This window comes from Drosophila bipectinata, chromosome XL (genome assembly GCF_030179905.1).
Source record: "Drosophila bipectinata strain 14024-0381.07 chromosome XL, DbipHiC1v2, whole genome shotgun sequence".
In the NCBI taxonomy this organism is placed as follows: Eukaryota; Metazoa; Arthropoda; class Insecta; order Diptera; family Drosophilidae; genus Drosophila; species Drosophila bipectinata.
Genome location: NC_091734.1, coordinates 24023383 through 24047486, shown reverse-complemented (window position 1 = coordinate 24047486; position 24104 = coordinate 24023383). Strand labels below are relative to the sequence as shown.

The 24104-nt window shown below is 39.3% G+C and overlaps 2 protein-coding genes across 2 annotated transcripts in view; both read right to left on the bottom strand.

Moving 5' to 3' along the window:
• Nucleotides 1-1529: 1529 nt before the first annotated feature.
• On the bottom strand, nt 1530-2294 carry LOC138926577 (uncharacterized). Its single transcript, XM_070281235.1, has one exon. The coding sequence runs from the start codon at nt 2292-2294 to the stop codon at nt 1530-1532; it is 765 nt and encodes a 254-aa protein (XP_070137336.1).
• A 16057-nt stretch (nt 2295-18351) lies between these two features.
• Nucleotides 18352-24104, bottom strand: part of LOC108118554 (protein Tob1-like) — a 463756-nt gene continuing 458003 nt past the window's right edge. Inside the window, exon 4 of the mRNA XM_070280409.1 lies at nt 18352-18486. Within this exon, the coding sequence (XP_070136510.1) occupies nt 18369-18486 (118 nt within the window). The 3' untranslated portion in view covers nt 18352-18368. The remainder of the gene's footprint in view (nt 18487-24104) is intronic.

The following is a 24104-nucleotide window of genomic DNA, read 5'->3' as shown; positions in this document are numbered from 1 at the left end:
AAAGATTTACCGGACAGAATGATTTTAATGCAAATAAAGTCTAAGTCACCAAGCTCTTGTGATTTTACGTTTTTAAAGGCAAGCTACGAGTTGCAGAGGTCGATCACATCTGAAAGTTGTGTACTTACGTGATAAAACTTCGGAGCTAAAGATCTCTGGCTTCAATAAGAAACTTTTCTGTAAAGGATATAATGTGGGATGCAAAGAGAGAACTTATAAAATATAGCTTAGGGAGTTTGCTACGTAGCCCTCTAGTAATCTGATAGTTACGGGTTAGTGACGAGATAAGTTTTTTGAATTTGTTTAAAAAGATGAGGTGGAAAGCTGGTCAATTTCACACCCACTAATTTTTCTACTTTTTTCTTACAATATTCTTACGGATTTTCCTGGATTAAAATGTTCTCTGGCCAAAAACTGTGTAAACAAATCGTCTTGAACATCAGCGAGGGCACACGAATCTTAAAATAAGACGTGTGCTTTATATAATTATGTATTTATTCAGTTCTTCCTTCCACCTTTATATCGGCTTTTGTTATGGCTTTGATGTGAGTCGAGATATCAATATCTATAGTATTAGGGGCAAGCCGAGAAAAAAATATTTGATTCGATATAGAAATCACCTAAAAGGGTTTTGGTGTCGCAGGTACAAGAACTGCAGCATCAGTCGGTGCCGGTGTTCCGGACTGTGGTTTACCCGATTGAGTGACTGTTACGGGGGTTTCGTTCAATTCAAACCTTGGTATCACTCAAAATTTTGCCTCGGAGGACATATCGAACAATTGCTCATTTGCATTGGAAACAGCGTATTAGTTCCAGCCTTTGGGGAAAGCCAGAGATATGCGTGGCAGCGTGCGTTATTGTCGACTGAGCACGTTTTCACATAGGATGGGATGATTGTTATATTTTTAAGACTTTATTAAGCAGACCAGTTTGAAATCCATTTTAATATTAAAAATATAAAAATTTTCAAAAAAATTGTACCTTGAACCACTGTGCGAAATAGAGCCATGGCGGGAGCTTTAAAAATTGCGATAGGGGTGAGCAAAGAAAAATGCAGAAATAGCAATAAGAACCTTTGTTGCATAAGAAAAATATGAGGAAAAAGCAGAGCCGAGCTATGCTTGGATTAAAATTAAAAAAAAAATTAATTCGCCTCCAAATATATATCACTCGGTGAAAAAGGAATTCTCGGTGAGATAAGGCGTCCTTCGAGGCAGGTGAGTCCATTCAAGCACTCAGGAATTTCTGGGAAGTCGAACCCATTAGAAAGGCAGAGTGACGGGAGTTTGCCAAGAGAGATGGCACGACGACAAGTATGGCAAAAGTTATATTTACCGGACGGACTAGGAAATTTTCGTGACAAATAAAAAGCGTTGCCAACGTTTAGGAGGGGAAATTAAGAGGAGATAGCCAGGATGTAAAATCCACTTACCTGCGAACGGAACCATGTTCCTCCACAGCAAATACGAATTTCCGTTGGTCCTTCCTTTATGTTCCTGTGATAAAGATCCCTTGCTGTTGCTCGAATCCTATTTCGCTGTTGTTCTCGTTCCTGATCCAGTTCGTCCTCCGAAAGTTGAGCTCTTGCGTCCATATTGCGTTGCGACTGCCTTTGTTGCGTTGCGACTGAAGTTTATTAATCGATCCTCTGCCATTTGCCGAATTTGTTCTTCCCAAATCCTCCGCTGTTGTCGTGTTTCCCGGCGTTGTGATGTGTTTATCCGTTGCTCCTGTGTTCTTGCGATGGGATTTCTCCTGGTTGCTCTCCGGTTGTTGGCGTCCCTCTCCCGTTCTCGCTGTCTGTCCTCAGAATCCCTTCGTCGCTGTCGATGATCTTCAGTATTCCTTTCCTGTTCTCTGGCTCGTTCCTCTAAGTCCTCGCGATGAGCAGCTCGCGCTGCGGCGTCCCGAATCCGCTCTGAAATTCGAAATTCCGGATTTGTCCTCCGGGAGGCATGCTCAGCAGTATTTCGCACCTGCTCTCGTCGCCTCTCCTCGGGGTCCTCTCGACGGATCGCGTGTGCATCCATGTCCCGAATGCGTTCCGGAATTCGAAACTCCGGAATAGTCCTCCGAGTAGAGTGTTCAGCAGTGTTTCGCAACTGCTCTCGTCGTCGCTCCTCGGGGTCCTCTCGACGGATCGCGTGTGCATCCATGTCCCAGACGCAGACATTGGCGATATGTTGAGAGTTCCGAGTTCGTATTTGGGATGCATTTCGTTCATAGCGGGCTCTGCTGCGGCTTAAAGCAGCTTGCCGGCGTTGCTCCTGGGACAAACGTGACACGCGAGGCATTCTTTTATAGTGCTGTTTAAAAAATTAAAATTACGAAATTTATATAAAAATCACCTTACGTGGAATTTCGTCCTCAGGGATTATTGGACTTTACGATATTTGGAAAAATAAGGAGTTTTTAGAAAAATAAACTTACCAAGGTTTGTTTTTCAAAACAATCTTTAGCACGTCATTAACGTACTCTTAATTTATAATTTTATATCACGGGTAAAAACTCACTTTGATTTCTCGCGTTAAATTTTGCACTGGTAAAAAAATACTTCCGCACTATTTAAATTTTGCACTGGTAAAAGAATACTTCCGCACTGTTAAAATTTTTGCACTTGTAAAAATACTTTCTGACAGAGTAACGTCGTCACTCGATAAATTTTGTTCATTGACTTATCTAAGTATTTTAGGATTTCTGAATATATAGCCAATTTAGGTAACATCCCAAACAAAAAAGTATTATCCCTTGACCCCTTTATTGTTCCCTATTTTGACCTCTTTTAAAAAAGGCAATAAAAATCCACGTTTTTTATGTACCTGACCTACCTGTGTTTGCAATTTAGGTATAGTCATTAATTTTGGTTTTAATATTTGGTGGTAATTTTTGGGTTCTATCAACCAGAAATAAGGTATTACCTGTTATTATATATACAGTTACAAAGTCGCTTCGCACATTGCACTCATACCTGCGTTACCGGTTGCGCAATTATAGTCTTTGGCACAATTTTTGTCTCTTGCACGTGTTCATTAAATTCCCAATTTACGGGTTACCTGATATTACCTGTTTACTAGGTTTTAATGGGATAATCCCAAAGATTTCTTTAAATAAAAATTTGAGAGTTATCTAAAAAGTAAAGGGTTGTAAACTCAACCGTAACTTTTATGACCGTTTAGCTTATACAAGACGCTGAAAAGGGAGATATGTCTAGTTCAAAAGAGTATTAGTATTAAGAAGGCATCATGTGCTTGATTTTGGAATTATAATTTGTAAAATATTCTGCAAGGGTATATCAACTTCGGCTCCGCCCGAAGTTAGCTTTCCTTTCTTGTTTTTAAATAACTTTGGAATTGTTGAAAATTTAGAGATGCCACTGTAGTTGGCAGAGTCAGACTTTTGCCCTTTTTTTTTTAATTTCCATCTACTTAAGAGGAAAATTCAAGATTTCGAAAGGTAAGTTGAAAAGTCTATGTAGAGGTTTGCACAGCGCCCTGGCACAGTATTATATACTGGAAATCAGCTTTACGGAAAAAGCGCATCTTATTTGTCACGCAAGCTATTTTCTGACCGATGTAAGAAATAGTTTCAATTGAAACCTCAAGTGTGGTGTGATATGGATCCTCTGAGGCTGAAAGGGGAAAATCAGTGGAAAGAGAAGAACCATCAGAATTTGGCGAAAAACAAAGGTCCAATAGACGACCTCACTAAATTCTAATATGTTTAATTTGGCCTAGGGTCATGTGAAACAGACGTGATGCGTGAAAAGTGATAAAGATGGTAAGTTATTGACATTAGACCACTAAAGTTCTAGAATATTAAAGTAACCTAGATCTACAAGCTGGTCACAATCAGACATAAGATAAAAGCACACATAAAAACGGATTAAATAGGACCAGAACGAAGGACGAGAGAGATATATATGAACCGGTGAAGATTATAAAGATTTACCGGACAGAATGATTTTAATGCAAATAAAGTCTAAGTCACCAAGCTCTTGTGATTTTACGTTTTTAAAGGCAAGCTACGAGTTGCAGAGGTCGATCACATCTGAAAGTTGTGTACTTACGTGATAAAACTTCGGAGCTAAAGATCTCTGGCTTCAATAAGAAACTTTTCTGTAAAGGCTATAATGTGGGATGCAAAGAGAGAACTTATAAAATATAGCTTAGGGAGTTTGCTACGTAGCCCTCTAGTAATCTGATAGTTACGGGTTAGTGACGAGATAAGTTTTTTGAATTTGTTTAAAAAGATGAGGTGGAAAGCTGGTCAATTTCACACCCACTAATTTTTCTACTTTTTTCTTACAATATTCTTACGGATTTTCCTGGATTAAAATGTTCTCTGGCCAAAAACTGTGTAAACAAATCGTCTTGAACATCAGCGTGGGCACACGAATCTTAAAATAAGACGTGTGCTTTATATAATTATGTATTTATTCAGTTCTTCCTTCCACCTTTATATCGGCTTTTGTTATGGCTTTGATGTGAGTTGAGATATCAATATCTATAGTATTAGGGGCAAGCCGAGAAAAAAATATTTGATTCGATATAGAAATCACCTAAAAGGGTTTTGGTGTCGCAGGTACAAGAACTGCAGCATCAGTCGGTGCCGGTGTTCCGGACTGTGGTTTACCCGATTGAGTGACTGTTACGGGGGTTTCGTTCAATTCAAACCTTGGTATCACTCAAAATTTTGCCTCGGAGGACATATCGAACAATTGCTCATTTGCATTGGAAACAGCGTATTAGTTCCAGCCTTTGGGGAAAGCCAGAGATATGCGTGGCAGCGTGCGTTATTGTCGACTGAGCACGTTTTCACATAGGATGGGATGATTGTTATATTTTTAAGACTTTATTAAGCAGACCAGTTTGAAATCCATTTTAATATTAAAAATATAAAAATTTTCAAAAAAATTGTACCTTGAACCACTGTGCGAAATAGAGCCATAGCTTTAAAAATTGCGATAGGGGTGAGCAAAGAAAAATGCAGAAATAGCAATAAGTACCTTTGTTGCATAAGAAAAATATGAGGAAAAAGCAGAGCCGAGCTATGCTTGGATTAAAATTAAAAAAAAAATTAATTCGCCTCCAAATATATATCACAGTACACGTGAAGCTATACGGTTTTTGTTGCTATTGACTTTTAATGCGATTTTTCGCTCAAGAAAAAGGTAAAGTTTCTACCTTCCAAAACACAAAATTTTCAGAATGTCACTCTCCAAGGTCTACTAAAGGTCGGAATCCAAAGACTAGCTAGTGGCAAAACTACCGGAAGATAGAAAAGCTCACTGTAGGCCTCCTTTAAGAATGCGACTCACGCTCACCACACTAATTGTTCGAGGTCGAATCCAAATGACCGCTGTGAATCTTATTTTAAGCTTTAGGTGAAGCTGAAAACAGTTTGATTTCTCTGTAAATAATTACTACGTTTTACATTAGTTTCCAAGCAAATACTCACCTTTGTATATCTTTGGAGTGTGCTGGATAAGCCGCTATAACTCCTTCTCTGACTATAACTCTCTATAACTCGCTATTACTCTAGATAGAAAGAAATATGTATTTTTTTAAATTATCAAAGCCAGAAGCTTTCAAAAGTCCAACGAATTTAGCTCGACCAAATATTTCAAAATCCAAAAAGCCACCTTTCAAACGACCAGCAGTACTTTGCTCAACAGACGTGTCTCGGATCTCTTCGATTTTGTTGTGTTCCACACTTAAGGCATTACAACCACGGCTCTCGAACATAATATACCTACCAGAGTCATATGTTGCATGGGCGCGGATGGTACGCCTGCCAGCGCCCTAGAGTCAATCGTAGCGCTTGGATTCTATCCATCCCGTGACTTCGAAGCTTGTGGGGTCGGTGGTGACCCACCCCTTTAGCTCCGACAAGCTCGGATATTGCACCCTGCCATACAAGTCGCCTCCTACGATAAACTATGGCGAACTATAGCAGATTTTTTCGCCGTTAGCCACACGGCACAATAAATGGGCACAATTAAAGAACACCTTCTCAGCAAACTCCACCAGTCTTCTGGTCCTGTCGTCGCGTCAGAATCCTTCCAAGGGCCAGGTTCCGCTAACGTGCTGCAGACCGGGTCCATCCAAGTCTGCATAGAGGGAACAGACACATAATCTTCATTAGGAACACCACATGAGCATACGGCGGATGAGCTGGTCTATGCAGAAATCATTGAACGACCCGTGCCCTGTCACCAAAAATATAACGCACATCGAGAATCCAAAATTTGGATTCTGACAGAAGAACGAGACATCCGGGACTTATCGGTCACCTGACCGGACAAACCTACGTCATCCCATCTGTTCTTCCAGTCCGACAGAAACCACTCTTCAAATCACGCGATTTTTTGCATCTAGTTCAGACCCGAAAGGTCCTCACCGTAGAGCCAGACGTCTTCCTCAAACGGGTATCCACGCTTGTGCGGGTATCAACTTGAACTTGACTGATATTTTCTTAGCAACCAAGTCAAGAGGTGGAGCTCCAGCAAGCACCTGCAGTGCTAGGGTTGACCCATTCCGGCGTACCAGGAGGCATCCTATAAGGATCAGCCTCAGGCAAGTAAGAAGTCGCCTCCTGGCCACAGCTTGCCGCGTCGTAATGACATTCCACACCTAGGCACCAAATAGTGCACAGGACACCATGAATCCGGCATACGGCCTTGGCGAAATCCTAACTGTCAACTGCATCTTTCCGGAGGAACGGGCACACTGGCACCAACTGGTGCTGGTATTTTAAAAATGGGCCCCAAAAATATACAACAAAAATAAGCCCAAAGGTATGTACTAGATTTTGGGACCCCAAAATTATTATACAAAAAAAGGCTCCCCAAAAGTACGCACTTAATGCTTACCAAAATCGACACAAAAGCATGCAAATAAGCTTATACAAATCACATACAAGAGCTTACATAAAAATCTCAAGCAAAAGCCACAGCGGGGTAGATGGCCGCTTGGTTAGACTGCCTAGTGATGTCTACACTAGACACATTAACTCTTTTAAGGGCCGTAGATGAAGATTCCGCAAGGAGGAGTCATCTCTCCTTTTCTTTGGAACATAGCAGTCAGACCCTGTGCGACCTCATGAGCGCAAAACTACAAGCCCTAGCCCATTGAACAAACAGTCAATAAACAAAGCCTCCAGGCTTTTACCTGGAGGTAAAAGTGCAAAAAAGCGCTATTTATTTTTAGTGGAAGATAAGAAATCCCTCCCCTCAGTCCTCTAAAGTATTTCGGGGTGGAACTTTGGTGCAAGAATTTATTCAAGCCTGAAATAAAATAACAGCATCAAAAACAAAAGCTAAGAAGCGAATAAAGCCCCTTGGTGGTCGTCAGAGCTATCTATCTTCAAAACGGAGAGTAGGACAAGTAATGCAAGTTGATGAACAGGGCGAAGGCCGGTAACGAGAAAAGAATTCTCTCCCAGGCTAGTGCCTCTCACGTACAAGAAAGCCATTAAAAAAGCAAAGCGCACCCCATGGCACGAGGAGAATGATGTTTTCTCCTTATGTTTTCTGCTCGGCCATAGAAAACACAGCTTCAGATGCAAGGCTTTATTAAAAAAGAAATATGGCACTTGAAATAGTACAATTGCAGGCATAATTTCTCTAGCTATCCTCCTGGTTACACATTTTCAATATTTATAATGTTTATTTCAGGGTGTTTGGCAGTATAAAACAAATATTTAAATAAACAAAATAAGGATAAATAAATAAGGTAAATAAGGATACTGATATTTCCAAATAAAATTTGTAACTTCAATAAATTCCCAGACATGGAACTAGGCCAGCAGAGACATGGAACCCAGACATTGGCGCTGACATGCCATAAACCCACTGGTATAATTATTATTTTAAATTATGTTTATTTCAGAGAATTTGCCAGGGCACAGGGCATGTTGCTTTCCAAGGAGCATGCCTGTCGAATCATTCAACCGCCGGAAAATGTAGCCGGAAATAAAAACACCCGTGACGTCACTCGGTTCCACCGCCTTGCACCGTTGTTATCGCTCTCCATCATTCGATCGGCCTCCTCGGCTCTGAAATCCTCTGAAACTGTCCCCCACGCGCTTATCTCAAGGATAGAAAGAACTATGTATCGGGAATCATTTGCCCTCGTGATCGTTTAAAACAGTGGTGGGCACGAAATCTAACGGTCGGAGCCGCAGCTCGGCCAAACAACAAATTACAACAACAACCACCTCCGTCGCGATGCGTCGCTGCCACGAGCCAGGCAGAATGTGCGAGCAAAAAGAATACACTGACAAAAACAGTTTCAGTACATTTAATTTTTTATTATTTTTTAACTTATTTATTATTGTCTTGAATTCACTGCACAGAATGACTTCCAAACTTTTTTGGCTGTGCAGAAGTCGACGACAACTGCGCAGTTCGCTTTAAAATTGTTTTTGTTTTAAGTTGCTTGTGCGCAAACCCACCCTTATTTTTTGTTGTTGCAAACTCGGGACCGAGGAGTCGGGTCCGCACCTGCTTCGAAATTTGTGTAGCATTGTTTTTGTAAATCTCCACGACTCACTGGCCGCGCGACCCGACCGTCTGGACCGATTTGCTGACGCCAAAAATTACGAATAACGGAGGGAGCCTTGAGAGCCCGAGGAGCCATGGGCTTGCCCACCCCTGGTTTAAAACATAGATGCGGCCCTTTACAACGTTCTCCCAGACACAATAACCGACACCCTGACGTCTCTTGGGGTAAATGGCCACATAGTGGGGCTCATTTATAAATTCCTAATTTTCAGAACAGTGCCTAGTCAATCAACCCTTTTAAAGCCCGTCTGCAGAGGATCCCCACAAGGAGGAGTCCTTTTCCCTCTCCTATGGAATGTTCCACAGCTATGTAGGTGTAAATTCTATTCTATAAACTATGGTAGAGGAGTGCTGCCAGTAAGATGCATATGCGGACGACTTTTCTATCATTTTTGCAGAAAAATACCCCAAAATACCCCAGAAAAATGTGAAAAAAATTTCACAATAAAATTTTTACCTCAGAAGCGCAAAACCGTAGCGAACTGTGAGTGCTCACCAAAACGGTGAGCACACCAGCAAGTTTGTTGGAGCTCGCTAAAAAGAAGCTAGTTTTTTTGATAACGAGATATAAAACCCCACCTTTACTACACCATAATAAAGCAACCAAAAAATTGTTTTTGGCGATAGCATAAAATACCAATGCGTACAATACACCAAACATGGTATATTGGTAGAAATGAAAGTGTATATGGTAGAGTTTACAGTTTCTACCGATGTATATGGTAGAAAACAAAACTAGACTCTGAACATAAAAAAAAGAAATTGAACAAGGCCGCAATATCCCTCTTCAACTGCAAAAAAACAAAACCACTCTTAACGAAGCGCTTAACTTGATACTCAACCTACGCTTGTAGCTCCGGATTTAGCTGCCATGGTATAAGTGAAATTGATGGCAACCAGTGGTCAGTGGAGTGCCAAGATCACCGGAAATGCCACTCTTCTACTGAATAACACCCAACCTCCCACCAGCACAGGAATCAGTACATAAAATCTCCTAGTAACTCCTTGTTTTAACAAATCCGCCTTGATAAAAAAGGTGTCTAATGTAAAAATAAATGTGTACACTCGCTGTACAATTAGTTACTTAAAATACTTAGAAAGACTATGTAATACTCTATCTACCATCACTGTGCATAACGCAATATGTTTTAAGAGGCTAATGTTTTAAAAGATAGAAAGTTGGAACTTCGTACAGATTCCATTTTTGGTCAGTGGATCTACCAAATTTCATAACGATCGGTCCACTATATCTTATAGCTGACATATAACTGAACGATCGAAAATAGTATTTGGTAAAAATACCAACTTTTTTATTTTTTAATACCGAAGCTTCGGACTTTTTTTCAAATTTCGTTGGCTGATAAATTGGTTTTATTTTAAAATTCCTATAAGGATCGGTTCACAATATGCTTTATTTTTTATATATATCCGATCTTAACTTTCTTGTTTTGCATTAAAATGATTAAGAAAGTAAGCCAGCGGGAGTTAAACCACCCGATATCCACTGACCATTCTTCGACCTCTTCTTCGTCCACTAACCCAAAAAACTAGTATCGTCATTAACACTTACCTATCAGAATACTAGGGCGCTATGTAGCAAACTCCCTAAACTATATTCTGATAGTTCTTTCTTTGCATCCCATATTATAGCCTTTACAGAAACTTGGTTAAAGCCGGAGATCTTTAGCTCCGAAGTTTTTCTAAGTAAGTACACCACTTTTAGAAGGGATCGACCTCAGTGAAGGGGGGGTGGAGTCCTCATTTCGGTAGACTTGCTTCTAAAGAGGTGAAATCACAAGAGTTTGGTGACATTGAGTTTATGTGCATTAAAATCATTTTGTCCGAGAAATCTTTATTTTTACATGTTAGTATATACCGCCATCGTCTGAACCGCCCACATATTGTCAGAATTTGTCCGCTATTCAATCCGTTTTTAATCTTATGACTGATCGTGAGCAGCTCGCCGCGGTGGGCGACTTTAATATACCAGAATTAAAGTGGTCTAACGTCGATAACTTACCATTTTTGTCACTCACAATGACTTAACCGCGGGCATGTTTGACACGTCCCTAGGTCAAATTAACCATGTCAGAAATTCGTTAGGTCGGCTTCTAGACTTATGCTTTTTATCTGATTCCGATGGTATCGCTCTCTCCTGTAAAGCTTATTTTTACAAACTTATTAGCCGTATCGATACATATGACTGGTCCGATATTCTGGCATGCACTGATCTTAACGTGACCTTAGAAAAATTTTATTGTACTTTAACAACGTTTTTGACTCATGTGTGCCATGGACACATCCGTCCGCTTCAACAAATCCTCCTTGGTATACAAGGTGCCTCGCTAACCTAAAAAATATTAAAAATAGGCTCTTACTAAAATATAAAATAAACCTGCAGTAGTATTGATTGTTCAAGATATCTACTAGTAGCTCGATCAAATTTTACCGTGCATAACGCTGAATGTTACAGGAATTATATTCGCCGCTTCCGGATACAATTTATTAGGATCCAAAACAGTTTTATAATTTTGTAAACACTAAGCGTAAACACGTATCTTTTTCACCCCTGCTTACGTTGGAAAATTCCTCTGCGACCAGGCCATTGCCGATCTATACGCAAAAGTTTTTCAAAAAACCTATTCTCCGCCTCAATTGACAGATCAGCCTTACGTATATAACATTCAAGCAGCAAATCTTATTTACTGATCTGATCTTCTAAGGGTCAAACCCATTTATTCATCAGGCACCGATGGAGTTCCAGGCTGTGCGCTAAAGTACTGTGCCAGGGCTCTGTGCAAAACTCCTCTAAGACTTTTTAACTTATCTTTGGAAATCTCGATTATTCCCCTTAAGTGGAAGGAATCATTCATAATTCCCCTACATTAAAAAGGGAAAAAGTCTGATGCTGCCAACTACAGAGGCATCTCTAAGTTGTTCCAAAGTTCGGCAGTTCGGCAGTTCCAAAGTTATTTGAAAAATTAATTACCCCTCATTTGCAACACCTTTGCTCTTCGATTATCTCTCCCTGTCAGCATGGCTTTATTGAGCGTCGCTCCACCACCACAAGTTTACTGGAATTAACATCCTTTGTCATAGATGGCTTTTGTAAGGGATATCAAACCGATGTAATTTACACAGACTTCAGCAAAGCATTTGATTCAGTTAATCACTCACACTTGTTGAGAAAAAGAATATGCTGTGTTTTCCTATTGACCTCTTAACGTGGATCTCCAGCTACTTAGATGGAAGGACACAAAGAGTCTTATTTAAAAACATACAGTCCCGTCTGGTCCGTGCTACATCTGGCGTCCCTCAAGGTAGTCATCTTGGCCCGTTATTATTTACACTTTTTACGACTTACCCCCTGCTTTAACATAACTCTCTAGTTCTTATGTATGTAGATGGTATAAAGCTTTGTCTTCAGTACAAATCCATCTCTGCCCAATGCAGTCTTCAGTCTGACTCGATATCTTTCAAAAGTGGTGTTTAGCTAATGATCTAATACTTGATGGATCAAAATGCAAGCATATGTCTTTTAACCGTTCTTGCTCTCTGCAAGCTACATATTCTATTAATGGGATTGCCTTAGAGAAATAACCTCAGGTTAATGATCTCGGCGTCCTATTAGACATCAAACTTAAATTTTCCGACCATATTTCCTTAATGGTTAATAAGGCTAAAGGAGTCCTTGGTTTTATTAAAAGGTAGTCAAAAGAAATGAATGACCCATACATAACCAAAAAATTATTCATTTCTTTGGTCCGTCCGATACTGGAGTACGGTTCATGTGTCTGGAGTCCCCAATATGGAGTACATAAGGACTGCATAGAATCCGTAAAAAAGAATTTTTTAATATTCGCACTTAGAGGTCTATACTGGGTGCATCCCAGTATAGACCTCTAAGTGCGAATATTAACAAATTCTTCAGCTTCTATCCTAAGTAGCAGACTTTTACTTATAAACTTACTTAGCTTAACAAATTGTAGGACAATGCTCGGTGTAGTCTTTCTGCATAGCCTTATTAACGGGGATGTAGATAGCCAGCATTTACTAACATGATTAAAATTTAACATTCCTAATAGAAGGACTCGAAACTTTAGTCCTCTGTTCCTTAGCCGTTGTAGTTCGACATATTCACTGCATGACCCTTTTAGGGTATTATGTTCGAACTACAATGGTCTCTACTCTATTACATCTCTTTTCTGTCCCTCTAACTTAAAATATAGAATTTTAAATTTCCTTACTAACTCCTCTTAGCTTAATAATTAACAAATAACTTAATATATTCTAACAAATATATTCTTTAGTCCTCTGTTCCTTAGCCATTGTAGTTCGACATATGCACTGCATGACACTTTTAGGGTATCATGAATTATATTAACAGGCGTCGCGTAAAATTTTTTTTAGAAATTGGTTTAACAAAATTAAAGAAAAAATTAAGTCGATAACAGTCGCACTGTAAAAGCCCATTAAATGCTGTTAGGCGCTACTATCTGGCACCTCGTCTGTCAGATGAAGCAAAGCGACCCTGGTCACTGTCATTCGACGATCAAATCAATCAAAATGTTCATTTGCAATTAAAAGTTTCAAGAGAATAGACGCAAATGAGTATGAAGTAAGAGTACGAAGCGAAGCTCTAACACTAGTAGTGGGAAACTCGTGGGAAAACGTACAGGTAAGTAGGGAAAAAATCAAAAAGTGTTTTTGTGAATGACAAAACATTTTCAGGTAAAGTTCTGAAGGCTAGTGACAAGGAAATCCACCGGCAAGAAAAGATACGGTCGACACAGAAATTTCGAGAGAGGCACAGCAAGGCCCTATCAGTAAAGCGGTTAGATGCAGACCTTTATCAGTCCCTAAACATGCAAGTTATCCAACCCCTAAATACAGGCCACTTATGGCTTTTATAAACAATATTTTCAAACTCTGCATTTGCTTTCGGTTTTGTCTTTGGCTCTGAGGTCCGATCTCGGTTTCCCATAAACAAATCAAAATCAAAATTAAACATCAGCTTCCCTCCGAAGCCCAATCAATTACGCCTTTTGCGTTTCAAGTACACACCAAATTGCATCGATCAGCTTAATCGAATTTCACAATAAGATGCGACCTTTTCATCTTAAGCCTCTTATCTAAACACAACTGATGGCCGAGGTTCTTTGGATCAGATTAATAATTAAGAAGGCAGTCCCTTTTTGACCGAGACCGCGAACGGTTGACAAAAAATATTTAAGAAAAATCAAAAGTGTCTTGTAATAATTACGTTTAATAAATAAAGGTTTAACACCAAGTTGTATAATTAAAAAATAAAATTAACATTTTCTTAATTCACCGAACTACAAACAATTTAACTGGCGCCCAACGTGGGCCCCGTCACATAAAGCTCCAAAAAATTGTTTGATAAAAAATAAGTTAAACATAAACGGAACTCGCGCGGTCAACAACTCAACATTTTTAGTGGAAAAATAAAACGACACTACCAAGTGACAGTGATCGTTAACAACAAAGTAATCGGAAATTGATTAATGAAATAATCCATAATGAGTGAATAACAAGAAAGTAAAGCTAACTTCGGGCGGAGCCGAAGTTTATATACCCTTGCAGTTCAAACCGGATATATATCGCAAACATCGGATATAGTTGGCCGATCCTTATGAAATGTGGTAGGTTGGATGAACTGACCAAAAATAGAATCTGTACCAAGTTCCAGCTTTCTATCTTCAAAAACACGAAAGTTGGGTCATTTTCGATCGTTCAGTTATATGGCAGCTATAGAATATAGTCGACCGATTCCTATAAAATTTGGCATATCGTAATATTTTGAACTCTCTAACTCTAAAAATACCAAAGTTATACCATTTCCGATCAATCAGTTATATGGCAGCTATAGGATATAGTCGGCCGATCCGGGCCGTTCCGACTTATATACTGCGTGCAAAGGAAAGAAGGGTGTGTGCAAAGTTTCAAGACGATAGCTTTAAATCTGAAAGACTAGTTCGCGTAGAAACAGACAGACAGACGGACATGCTCATATCAACTCAGGAGGTGATCCTGATCAAGAATATATATACTTTATAGGGTCGAAGATGTCTCCCTCACTGCGTTGCACACTTTTGACCAAAATTATAATACCCTCTGCAAGGGTATAATAATAATAATATCTAGCTAAACTGGCGAAAGCTCTTTCGGCAAGAGATACTTTAAAAGAGCATTAAAGGACTGTGAGTTAGCCAATTGTATCTACTATTATTTATAATTCTGTTCCAAAGCTGTCCCGATTTTAAAACCATAATTCATTTCTATAATATGTCCGAAATTTGGTTATCTTTTAAAATATTTAATAAACCTTACCGCCCTAAAATCCTTGAATGTTAAATCTCGTCGCAAGATTGAATTGACTTTTTTCGGGAATTGCAACTCTTACTCACGGTCGCCACGCAGTTTCCAACATACATACAAACATACAAATGTAGAACATACAAATTCTTAGGATAGATTTTCAAGGGATCGGACCCATTAAATAAGAGACAAACAGCATGGTCTAAAACCGATCCCCTGCAGCCTAACACAAACACATACATAAGTGGTGCGCTTATCGCACTTCAGAAAGGGTCGCATAGCTTGTCAGCGTACAATGCGTTGATAAAAAGTTTTAAATAGATTTAAGATTTTCATGATTTTTAAAATTTACTTACGGTTGCTTTCAGCTAGTTGGCGATTTGTTTCAATTTATGCAAAGTGTAATTTAAGCATATTTTAGTTTGATTTCCCAATCTGCTGCTCACAGTAGTTTGCTTTTCTTGAAATTGGAAATTTTTGTTGGGACGACGACGTCGAGAGACACACAGATATTAACACACAATCACACACACGCACTGATTTTCACTTTTTTTGTGTAATTAAACGGCAGACTGTGATTGCACTCAACGGATTGTCTGCTCGTCAATGTTGCGATTCCATCAATTTATGCAATATTCCTCGACGAAACACGCACGGAACGGAAGTTTGTTGTATCTTCAAGATTGAGTATCTTGTATCTTTTACCGTCGCGTTCGTGAGTTCATCTGCCATCGGAGGTGTGCTCAGAAATCGAAGGTGCCATGGGGAGAATATCGATTACAATTTCCAGGGCTGCAGTAGAAGTTTTTCGATAACAAACTTTTCCATCCCTAACCGGTTTGTTATTAGCGGTTAAATATATTTATATTTTATTGTGAATAATTTATTAAATGTATTTATTATATAATGAATGTCTTTTATTTAAGCTGTCGACGGTCAAAACATTGTTATCGATAGTTAAGTCAGTATTATTAGGAAATGTAGGATTTTAAGTTATCGGAATTACGGGCCTACTAATAGCGGTAGTGTGAATGCCGCCAAAAAGTGCCATTCATTGTTTTGTTGATTGTAGGAGGGCACACTGCGGTAAGAAGAAGGATTAATATTTGAATTGTAAACTAATGTATTATTTTTTGTTGTTGCAAACTCGGGACCGAGGAGTCGGGTCCGCACCTGCTTCGAAATTTGTGTAGCATTGTTTTTGTAAATCTCCACGACTCACTGGCCGCGCGACCCGACCGTCTGGACCGATTTGCTGACGCCAAAAATTACGAATAACGGAGGGAGCCTTGAGAGCCCGAGGAGCCATGGGCTTGCCCACCCCTGGTTTAAAACATAGATGCGGCCCTTTACAACGTTCTCCCAGACACAATAACCGACACCCTGACGTCTCTTGGGGTAAATGGCCACATAGTGGGGCTCATTTATAAATTCCTAATTTTCAGAACAGTGCCTAGTCAATCAACCCTTTTAAAGCCCGTCTGCAGAGGATCCCCACAAGGAGGAGTCCTTTTCCCTCTCCTATGGAATGTTCCACAGCTATGTAGGTGTAAATTCTATTCTATAAACTATGGTAGAGGAGTGCTGCCAGTAAGATGCATATGCGGACGACTTTTCTATCATTTTTGCAGAAAAATACCCCAAAATACCCCCAGAAAAATGTGAAAAAAATTTCACAATAAAATTTTTACCTCAGAAGCGCAAAACCGTAGCGAACTGTGAGTGCTCACCAAAACGGTGAGCACACCAGCAAGTTTGTTGGAGCTCGCTAAAAAGAAGCTAGTTTTTTTGATAACGAGATATAAAACCCCACCTTTACTACACCATAATAAAGCAACCAAAAAATTGTTTTTGGCGATAGCATAAAATACCAATGCGTACAATACACCAAACATGGTATATTGGTAGAAATGAAAGTGTATATGGTAGAGTTTACAGTTTCTACCGATGTATATGGTAGAAAACAAAACTAGACTCTGAACATAAAAAAAAGAAATTGAACAAGGCCGCAATATCCCTCTTCAACTGCAAAAAAACAAAACCACTCTTAACGAAGCGCTTAACTTGATACTCAACCTACGCTTGTAGCTCCGGATTTAGCTGCCATGGTATAAGTGAAATTGATGGCAACCAGTGGTCAGTGGAGTGCCAAGATCACCGGAAATGCCACTCTTCTACTGAATAACACCCAACCTCCCACCAGCACAGGAATCAGTACATAAAATCTCCTAGTAACTCCTTGTTTTAACAAATCCGCCTTGATAAAAAAGGTGTCTAATGTAAAAATAAATGTGTACACTCGCTGTACAATTAGTTACTTAAAATACTTAGAAAGACTATGTAATACTCTATCTACCATCACTGTGCATAACGCAATATGTTTTAAGAGGCTAATGTTTTAAAAGATAGAAAGTTGGAACTTCGTACAGATTCCATTTTTGGTCAGTGGATCTACCAAATTTCATAACGATCGGTCCACTATATCTTATAGCTGACATATAACTGAACGATCGAAAATAGTATTTGGTAAAAATACCAACTTTTTTATTTTTTAATACCGAAGCTTCGGACTTTTTTTCAAATTTCGTTGGCTGATAAATTGGTTTTATTTTAAAATTCCTATAAGGATCGGTTCACAATATGCTTTATTTCTTATATATATCCGATCTTAACTTTCTTGTTTTGCATTAAAATGATTAAGAAAGTAAGCCAGCGGGAGTTAAACCACCCGATATCCACTGACCATTCTTCGACCTCTTCTTCGTCCACTAACCCAAAAAACTAGTATCGTCATTAACACTTACCTATCAGAATACTAGGGCGCTATGTAGCAAACTCCCTAAACTATATTCTGATAGTTCTTTCTTTGCATCCCATATTATAGCCTTTACAGAAACTTGGTTAAAGCCGGAGATCTTTAGCTCCGAAGTTTTTCTAAGTAAGTACACCACTTTTAGAAGGGATCGACCTCAGTGAAGGGGGGGTGGAGTCCTCATTTCGGTAGACTTGCTTCTAAAGAGGTGAAATCACAAGAGTTTGGTGACATTGAGTTTATGTGCATTAAAATCATTTTGTCCGAGAAATCTTTATTTTTACATGTTAGTATATACCGCCATCGTCTGAACCGCCCACATATTGTCAGAATTTGTCCGCTATTCAATCCGTTTTTAATCTTATGACTGATCGTGAGCAGCTCGCCGCGGTGGGCGACTTTAATATACCAGAATTAAAGTGGTCTAACGTCGATAACTTACCATTTTTGTCACTCACAATGACTTAACCGCGGGCATGTTTGACACGTCCCTAGGTCAAATTAACCATGTCAGAAATTCGTTAGGTCGGCTTCTAGACTTATGCTTTTTATCTGATTCCGATGGTATCGCTCTCTCCTGTAAAGCTTATTTTTACAAACTTATTAGCCGTATCGATACATATGACTGGTCCGATATTCTGGCATGCACTGATCTTAACGTGACCTTAGAAAAATTTTATTGTACTTTAACAACGTTTTTGACTCATGTGTGCCATGGACACATCCGTCCGCTTCAACAAATCCTCCTTGGTATACAAGGTGCCTCGCTAACCTAAAAAATATTAAAAATAGGCTCTTACTAAAATATAAAATAAACCTGCAGTAGTATTGATTGTTCAAGATATCTACTAGCTCGATCAAATTTTACCGTGCATAACGCTGAATGTTACAGGAATTATATTCGCCGCTTCCGGATACAATTTATTAGGATCCAAAACAGTTTTATAATTTTGTAAACACTAAGCGTAAACACGTATCTTTTTCACCCCTGCTTACGTTGGAAAATTCCTCTGCGACCAGGCCATTGCCGATCTATACGCAAAAGTTTTTCAAAAAACCTATTCTCCGCCTCAATTGACAGATCAGCCTTACGTATATAACATTCAAGCAGCAAATCTTATTTACTGATCTGATCTTCTAAGGGTCAAACCCATTTATTCATCAGGCCCCGATGGAGTTCCAGGCTGTGCGCTAAAGTACTGTGCCAGGGCTCTGTGCAAAACTCCTCTAAGACTTTTTAACTTATCTTTGGAAATCTCGATTATTCCCCTTAAGTGGAAGGAATCATTCATAATTCCCCTACATTAAAAAGGGAAAAAGTCTGATGCTGCCAACTACAGAGGCATCTTTAAGTTGTTCCAAAGTTCGGCAGTTCGGCAGTTCCAAAGTTATTTGAAAAATTAATTACCCCTCATTTGCAACACCTTTGCTCTTCGATTATCTCTCCCTGTCAGCATGGCTTTATTGAGCGTCGCTCCACCACCACAAGTTTACTGGAATTAACATCCTTTGTCATAGATGGCTTTTGTAAGGGATATCAAACCGATGTAATTTACACAGACTTCAGCAAAGCATTTGATTCAGTTAATCACTCACACTTGTTGAGAAAAAGAATATGCTGTGTTTTCCTATTGACCTCTTAACGTGGATCTCCAGCTACTTAGATGGAAGGACACAAAGAGTCTTATTTAAAAACATACAGTCCCGTCTGGTCCGTGCTACATCTGGCGTCCCTCAAGGTAGTCATCTTGGCCCGTTATTATTTACACTTTTTACGACTTACCCCCTGCTTTAACGAACTCTCTAGTTCTTATGTATGTAGATGGTATAAAGCTTTGTCTTCAGTACAAATCCATCTCTGCCCAATGCAGTCTTCAGTCTGACTCGATATCTTTCAAAAGTGGTGTTTAGCTAATGATCTAATACTTGATGGATCAAAATGCAAGCATATGTCTTTTAACCGTTCTTGCTCTCTGCAAGCTACATCTTCTATTAATGGGATTGCCTTAGAGAAATTAACTCAGGTTAATGATCTCGGCGTCCTATTAGACATCAAACTTAAATTTTCCGACCATATTTCCTTAATGGTTAATAAGGCTAAAGGAGTCCTTGGTTTTATTAAAAGGTAGTCAAAAGAAATGAATGACCCATACATAACCAAAAAATTATTCATTTCTTTGGTCCGTCCGATACTGGAGTACGGTTCATGTGTCTGGAGTCCCCAATATGGAGTACATAAGGACTGCATAGAACCCGCACCAAAGAATTTTCTACTACTCGCACTCATAGGTCTATACTGGGTGCATCCCAGTATAGACCTCTAAGTGCGAATATTAACAAATTCTTCAGCTTCTATCCTAAGTAGCAGACTTTTACTTATAAACTTACTTAGCTTAACAAATTGTAGGACAATGCTCGGTGTAGTCTTTCTGCATAGCCTTATTAACGGGGATGTAGATAGCCAGCATTTACTAACATGATTAAAATTTAACATTCCTAATAGAAGGACTCGAAACTTTAGTCCTCTGTTCCTTAGCCGTTGTAGTTCGACATATTCACTGCATGACCCTTTTAGGGTATTATGTTCGAACTACAATGGTCTCTACTCTATTACATCTCTTTTCTGTCCCTCTAACTTAAAATATAGAATTTTAAATTTCCTTACTAACTCCTCTTAGCTTAATAATTAACAAATAACTTAATATATTCTAACAAATATATTCTTTAGTCCTCTGTTCCTTAGCCATTGTAGTTCGACATATGCACTGCATGACACTTTTAGGGTATCATGAATTATATTAACAGGCGTCGCGTAAAATTTTTTTTAGAAATTGGTTTAACAAAATTAAAGAAAAAATTAAGTCGATAACAGTCGCACTGTAAAAGCCCATTAAATGCTGTTAGGCGCTACTATCTGGCACCTCGTCTGTCAGATGAAGCAAAGCGACCCTGGTCACTGTCATTCGACGATCAAATCAATCAAAATGTTCATTTGCAATTAAAAGTTTCAAGAGAATAGACGCAAATGAGTATGAAGTAAGAGTACGAAGCGAAGCTCTAACACTAGTAGTGGGAAACTCGTGGGAAAACGTACAGGTAAGTAGGGAAAAAATCAAAAAGTGTTTTTGTGAATGACAAAACATTTTCAGGTAAAGTTCTGAAGGCTAGTGACAAGGAAATCCACCGGCAAGAAAAGATACGGTCGACACAGAAATTTCGAGAGAGGCACAGCAAGGCCCTATCAGTAAAGCGGTTAGATGCAGACCTTTATCAGTCCCTAAACATGCAAGTTATCCAACCCCTAAATACAGGCCACTTATGGCTTTTATAAACAATATTTTCAAACTCTGCATTTGCTTTCGGTTTTGTCTTTGGCTCTGAGGTCCGATCTCGGTTTCCCATAAACAAATCAAAATCAAAATTAAACATCAGCTTCCCTCCGAAGCCCAATCAATTACGCCTTTTGCGTTTCAAGTACACACCAAATTGCATCGATCAGCTTAATCGAATTTCACAATAAGATGCGACCTTTTCATCTTAAGCCTCTTATCTAAACACAACTGATGGCCGAGGTTCTTTGGATCAGATTAATAATTAAGAAGGCAGTCCCTTTTTGACCGAGACCGCGAACGGTTGACAAAAAATATTTAAGAAAAATCAAAAGTGTCTTGTAATAATTACGTTTAATAAATAAAGGTTTAACACCAAGTTGTATAATTAAAAAATAAAATTAACATTTTCTTAATTCACCGAACTACAAACAATTTAACTGGCGCCCAACGTGGGCCCCGTCACATAAAGCTCCAAAAAATTGTTTGATAAAAAATAAGTTAAACATAAACGGAACTCGCGCGGTCAACAACTCAACATTTTTAGTGGAAAAATAAAACGACACTACCAAGTGACAGTGATCGTTAACAACAAAGTAATCGGAAATTGATTAATGAAATAATCCATAATGAGTGAATAACAAGAAAGTAAAGCTAACTTCGGGCGGAGCCGAAGTTTATATACCCTTGCAGTTCAAACCGGATATATATCGCAAACATCGGATATAGTTGGCCGATCCTTATGAAATGTGGTAGGTTGGATGAACTGACCAAAAATAGAATCTGTACCAAGTTCCAGCTTTCTATCTTCAAAAACACGAAAGTTGGGTCATTTTCGATCGTTCAGTTATATGGCAGCTATAGAATATAGTCGACCGATTCCTATAAAATTTGGCATATCGTAATATTTTGAACTCTCTAACTCTAAAAATACCAAAGTTATACCATTTCCGATTAATCAGTTATATGGCAGCTATAGGATATAGTCGGCCGATCCGGGCCGTTCCGACTTATATACTGCGTGCAAAGGAAAGAAGGGTGTGTGCAAAGTTTCAAGACGATAGCTTTAAATCTGAAAGACTAGTTCGCGTAGAAACAGACAGACAGACGGACATGCTCATATCAACTCAGGAGGTGATCCTGATCAAGAATATATATACTTTATAGGGTCGAAGATGTCTCCCTCACTGCGTTGCACACTTTTGACCAAAATTATAATACCCTCTGCAAGGGTATAATAATAATAATATCTAGCTAAACTGGCGAAAGCTCTTTCGGCAAGAGATACTTTAAAAGAGCATTAAAGGACTGTGAGTTAGCCAATTTTATCTACTATTATTTATAATTCTGTTCCAAAGCTGTCCCGATTTTAAAACCATAATTCATTTCTATAATATGTCCGAAATTTGGTTATCTTTTAAAATATTTAATAAACCTTACCGCCCTAAAATCCTTGAATGTTAAATCTCGCCGCAAGATTGAATTGACTTTTTTCGGGAATTGCAACTCTTACTCACGGTCGCCACGCAGTTTCCAACATACATACAAACATACAAATGTAGAACATACAAATTCTTAGGATAGATTTTCAAGGGATCGGACCCATTAAATAAGAGACAAACAGCATGGTCTAAAACCGATCCCCTGCAGCCTAACACAAACACATACATAAGTGGTGCGCTTATCGCACTTCAGAAAGGGTCGCATAGCTTGTCAGCGTACAATGCGTTGATAAAAAGTTTTAAATAGATTTAAGATTTTCATGATTTTTAAAATTTACTTACGGTTGCTTTCAGCTAGTTGGCGATTTGTTTCAATTTATGCAAAGTGTAATTTAAGCATATTTTAGTTTGATTTCCCAATCTGCTGCTCACAGTAGTTTGCTTTTCTTGAAATTGGAAATTTTTGTTGGGACGACGACGTCGAGAGACACACAGATATTAACACACAATCACACACACGCACTGATTTTCACTTTTTTTGTGTAATTAAACGGCAGACTGTGATTGCACTCAACGGATTGTCTGCTCGTCAATGTTGCGATTCCATCAATTTATGCAATATTCCTCGACGAAACACGCACGGAACGGAAGTTTGTTGTATCTTCAAGATTGAGTATCTTGTATCTTTTACCGTCGCGTTCGTGAGTTCATCTGCCATCGGAGGTGTGCTCAGAAATCGAAGGTGCCATGGGGAGAATATCGATTACAATTTCCAGGGCTGCAGTAGAAGTTTTTCGATAACAAACTTTTCCATCCCTAACCGGTTTGTTATTAGCGGTTAAATATATTTATATTTTATTGTGAATAATTTATTAAATGTATTTATTATATAATGAATGTCTTTTATTTAAGCTGTCGACGGTCAAAACATTGTTATCGATAGTTAAGTCAGTATTATTAGGAAATGTAGGATTTTAAGTTATCGGAATTACGGGCCTACTAATAGCGGTAGTGTGAATGCCGCCAAAAAGTGCCATTCATTGTTTTGTTGATTGTAGGAGGGCACACTGCGGTAAGAAGAAGGATTAATATTTGAATTGTAAACTAATGTATGAATTTATAGAATAAAACGTTCCGTTAGCCACAGCCAAGGCCTTTGAAGTACCCCTTTCTTCGGACCTACGCGTGTAAGGAGCCGTTTAAGGCAACTCCAAATGACACAAAACAACAGCTTTTATTCGCAGTCCTAGGGAGACTGCAAGGGCAACTTGCGCTGGAGGACGGCTCGACGACCAGCTAGAGAGTTGCCAGGAGCGCACGGAGCGCAGTTCCCGTACCAGCAGAGGAGTCGCAGCCAGCGACATAGACGGCGCAGCCAGCGCCAAACCACTGAGTACGGACGGAGTCGCAGCCAGCGACACGGAGACGCAGCCAGCGTCAGTTCTGGAGACGCAGCCGGCGTCAGTTTAGGAGACGCAGCCAGCGTCAGGATAGGAAGCGCAAGGAGCGCCAAGCACCAGCGGGCAGGAGGCGCAAGGAGCGCCAAGCATCAGCGGCAGCAGCCAGACGGCACAGGTCCGCCATCTTTGGAGCGCTAGGGCAGCGCCATTTTGGAGCGC

Coding starts and splice junctions, on each gene's coding strand:
- LOC138926577 (XM_070281235.1), bottom strand. CDS start 2,294: ATGCCTCGCGTGTCACGTTTGTCCCAGGAGCAACGCCGGCAAGCTGCT.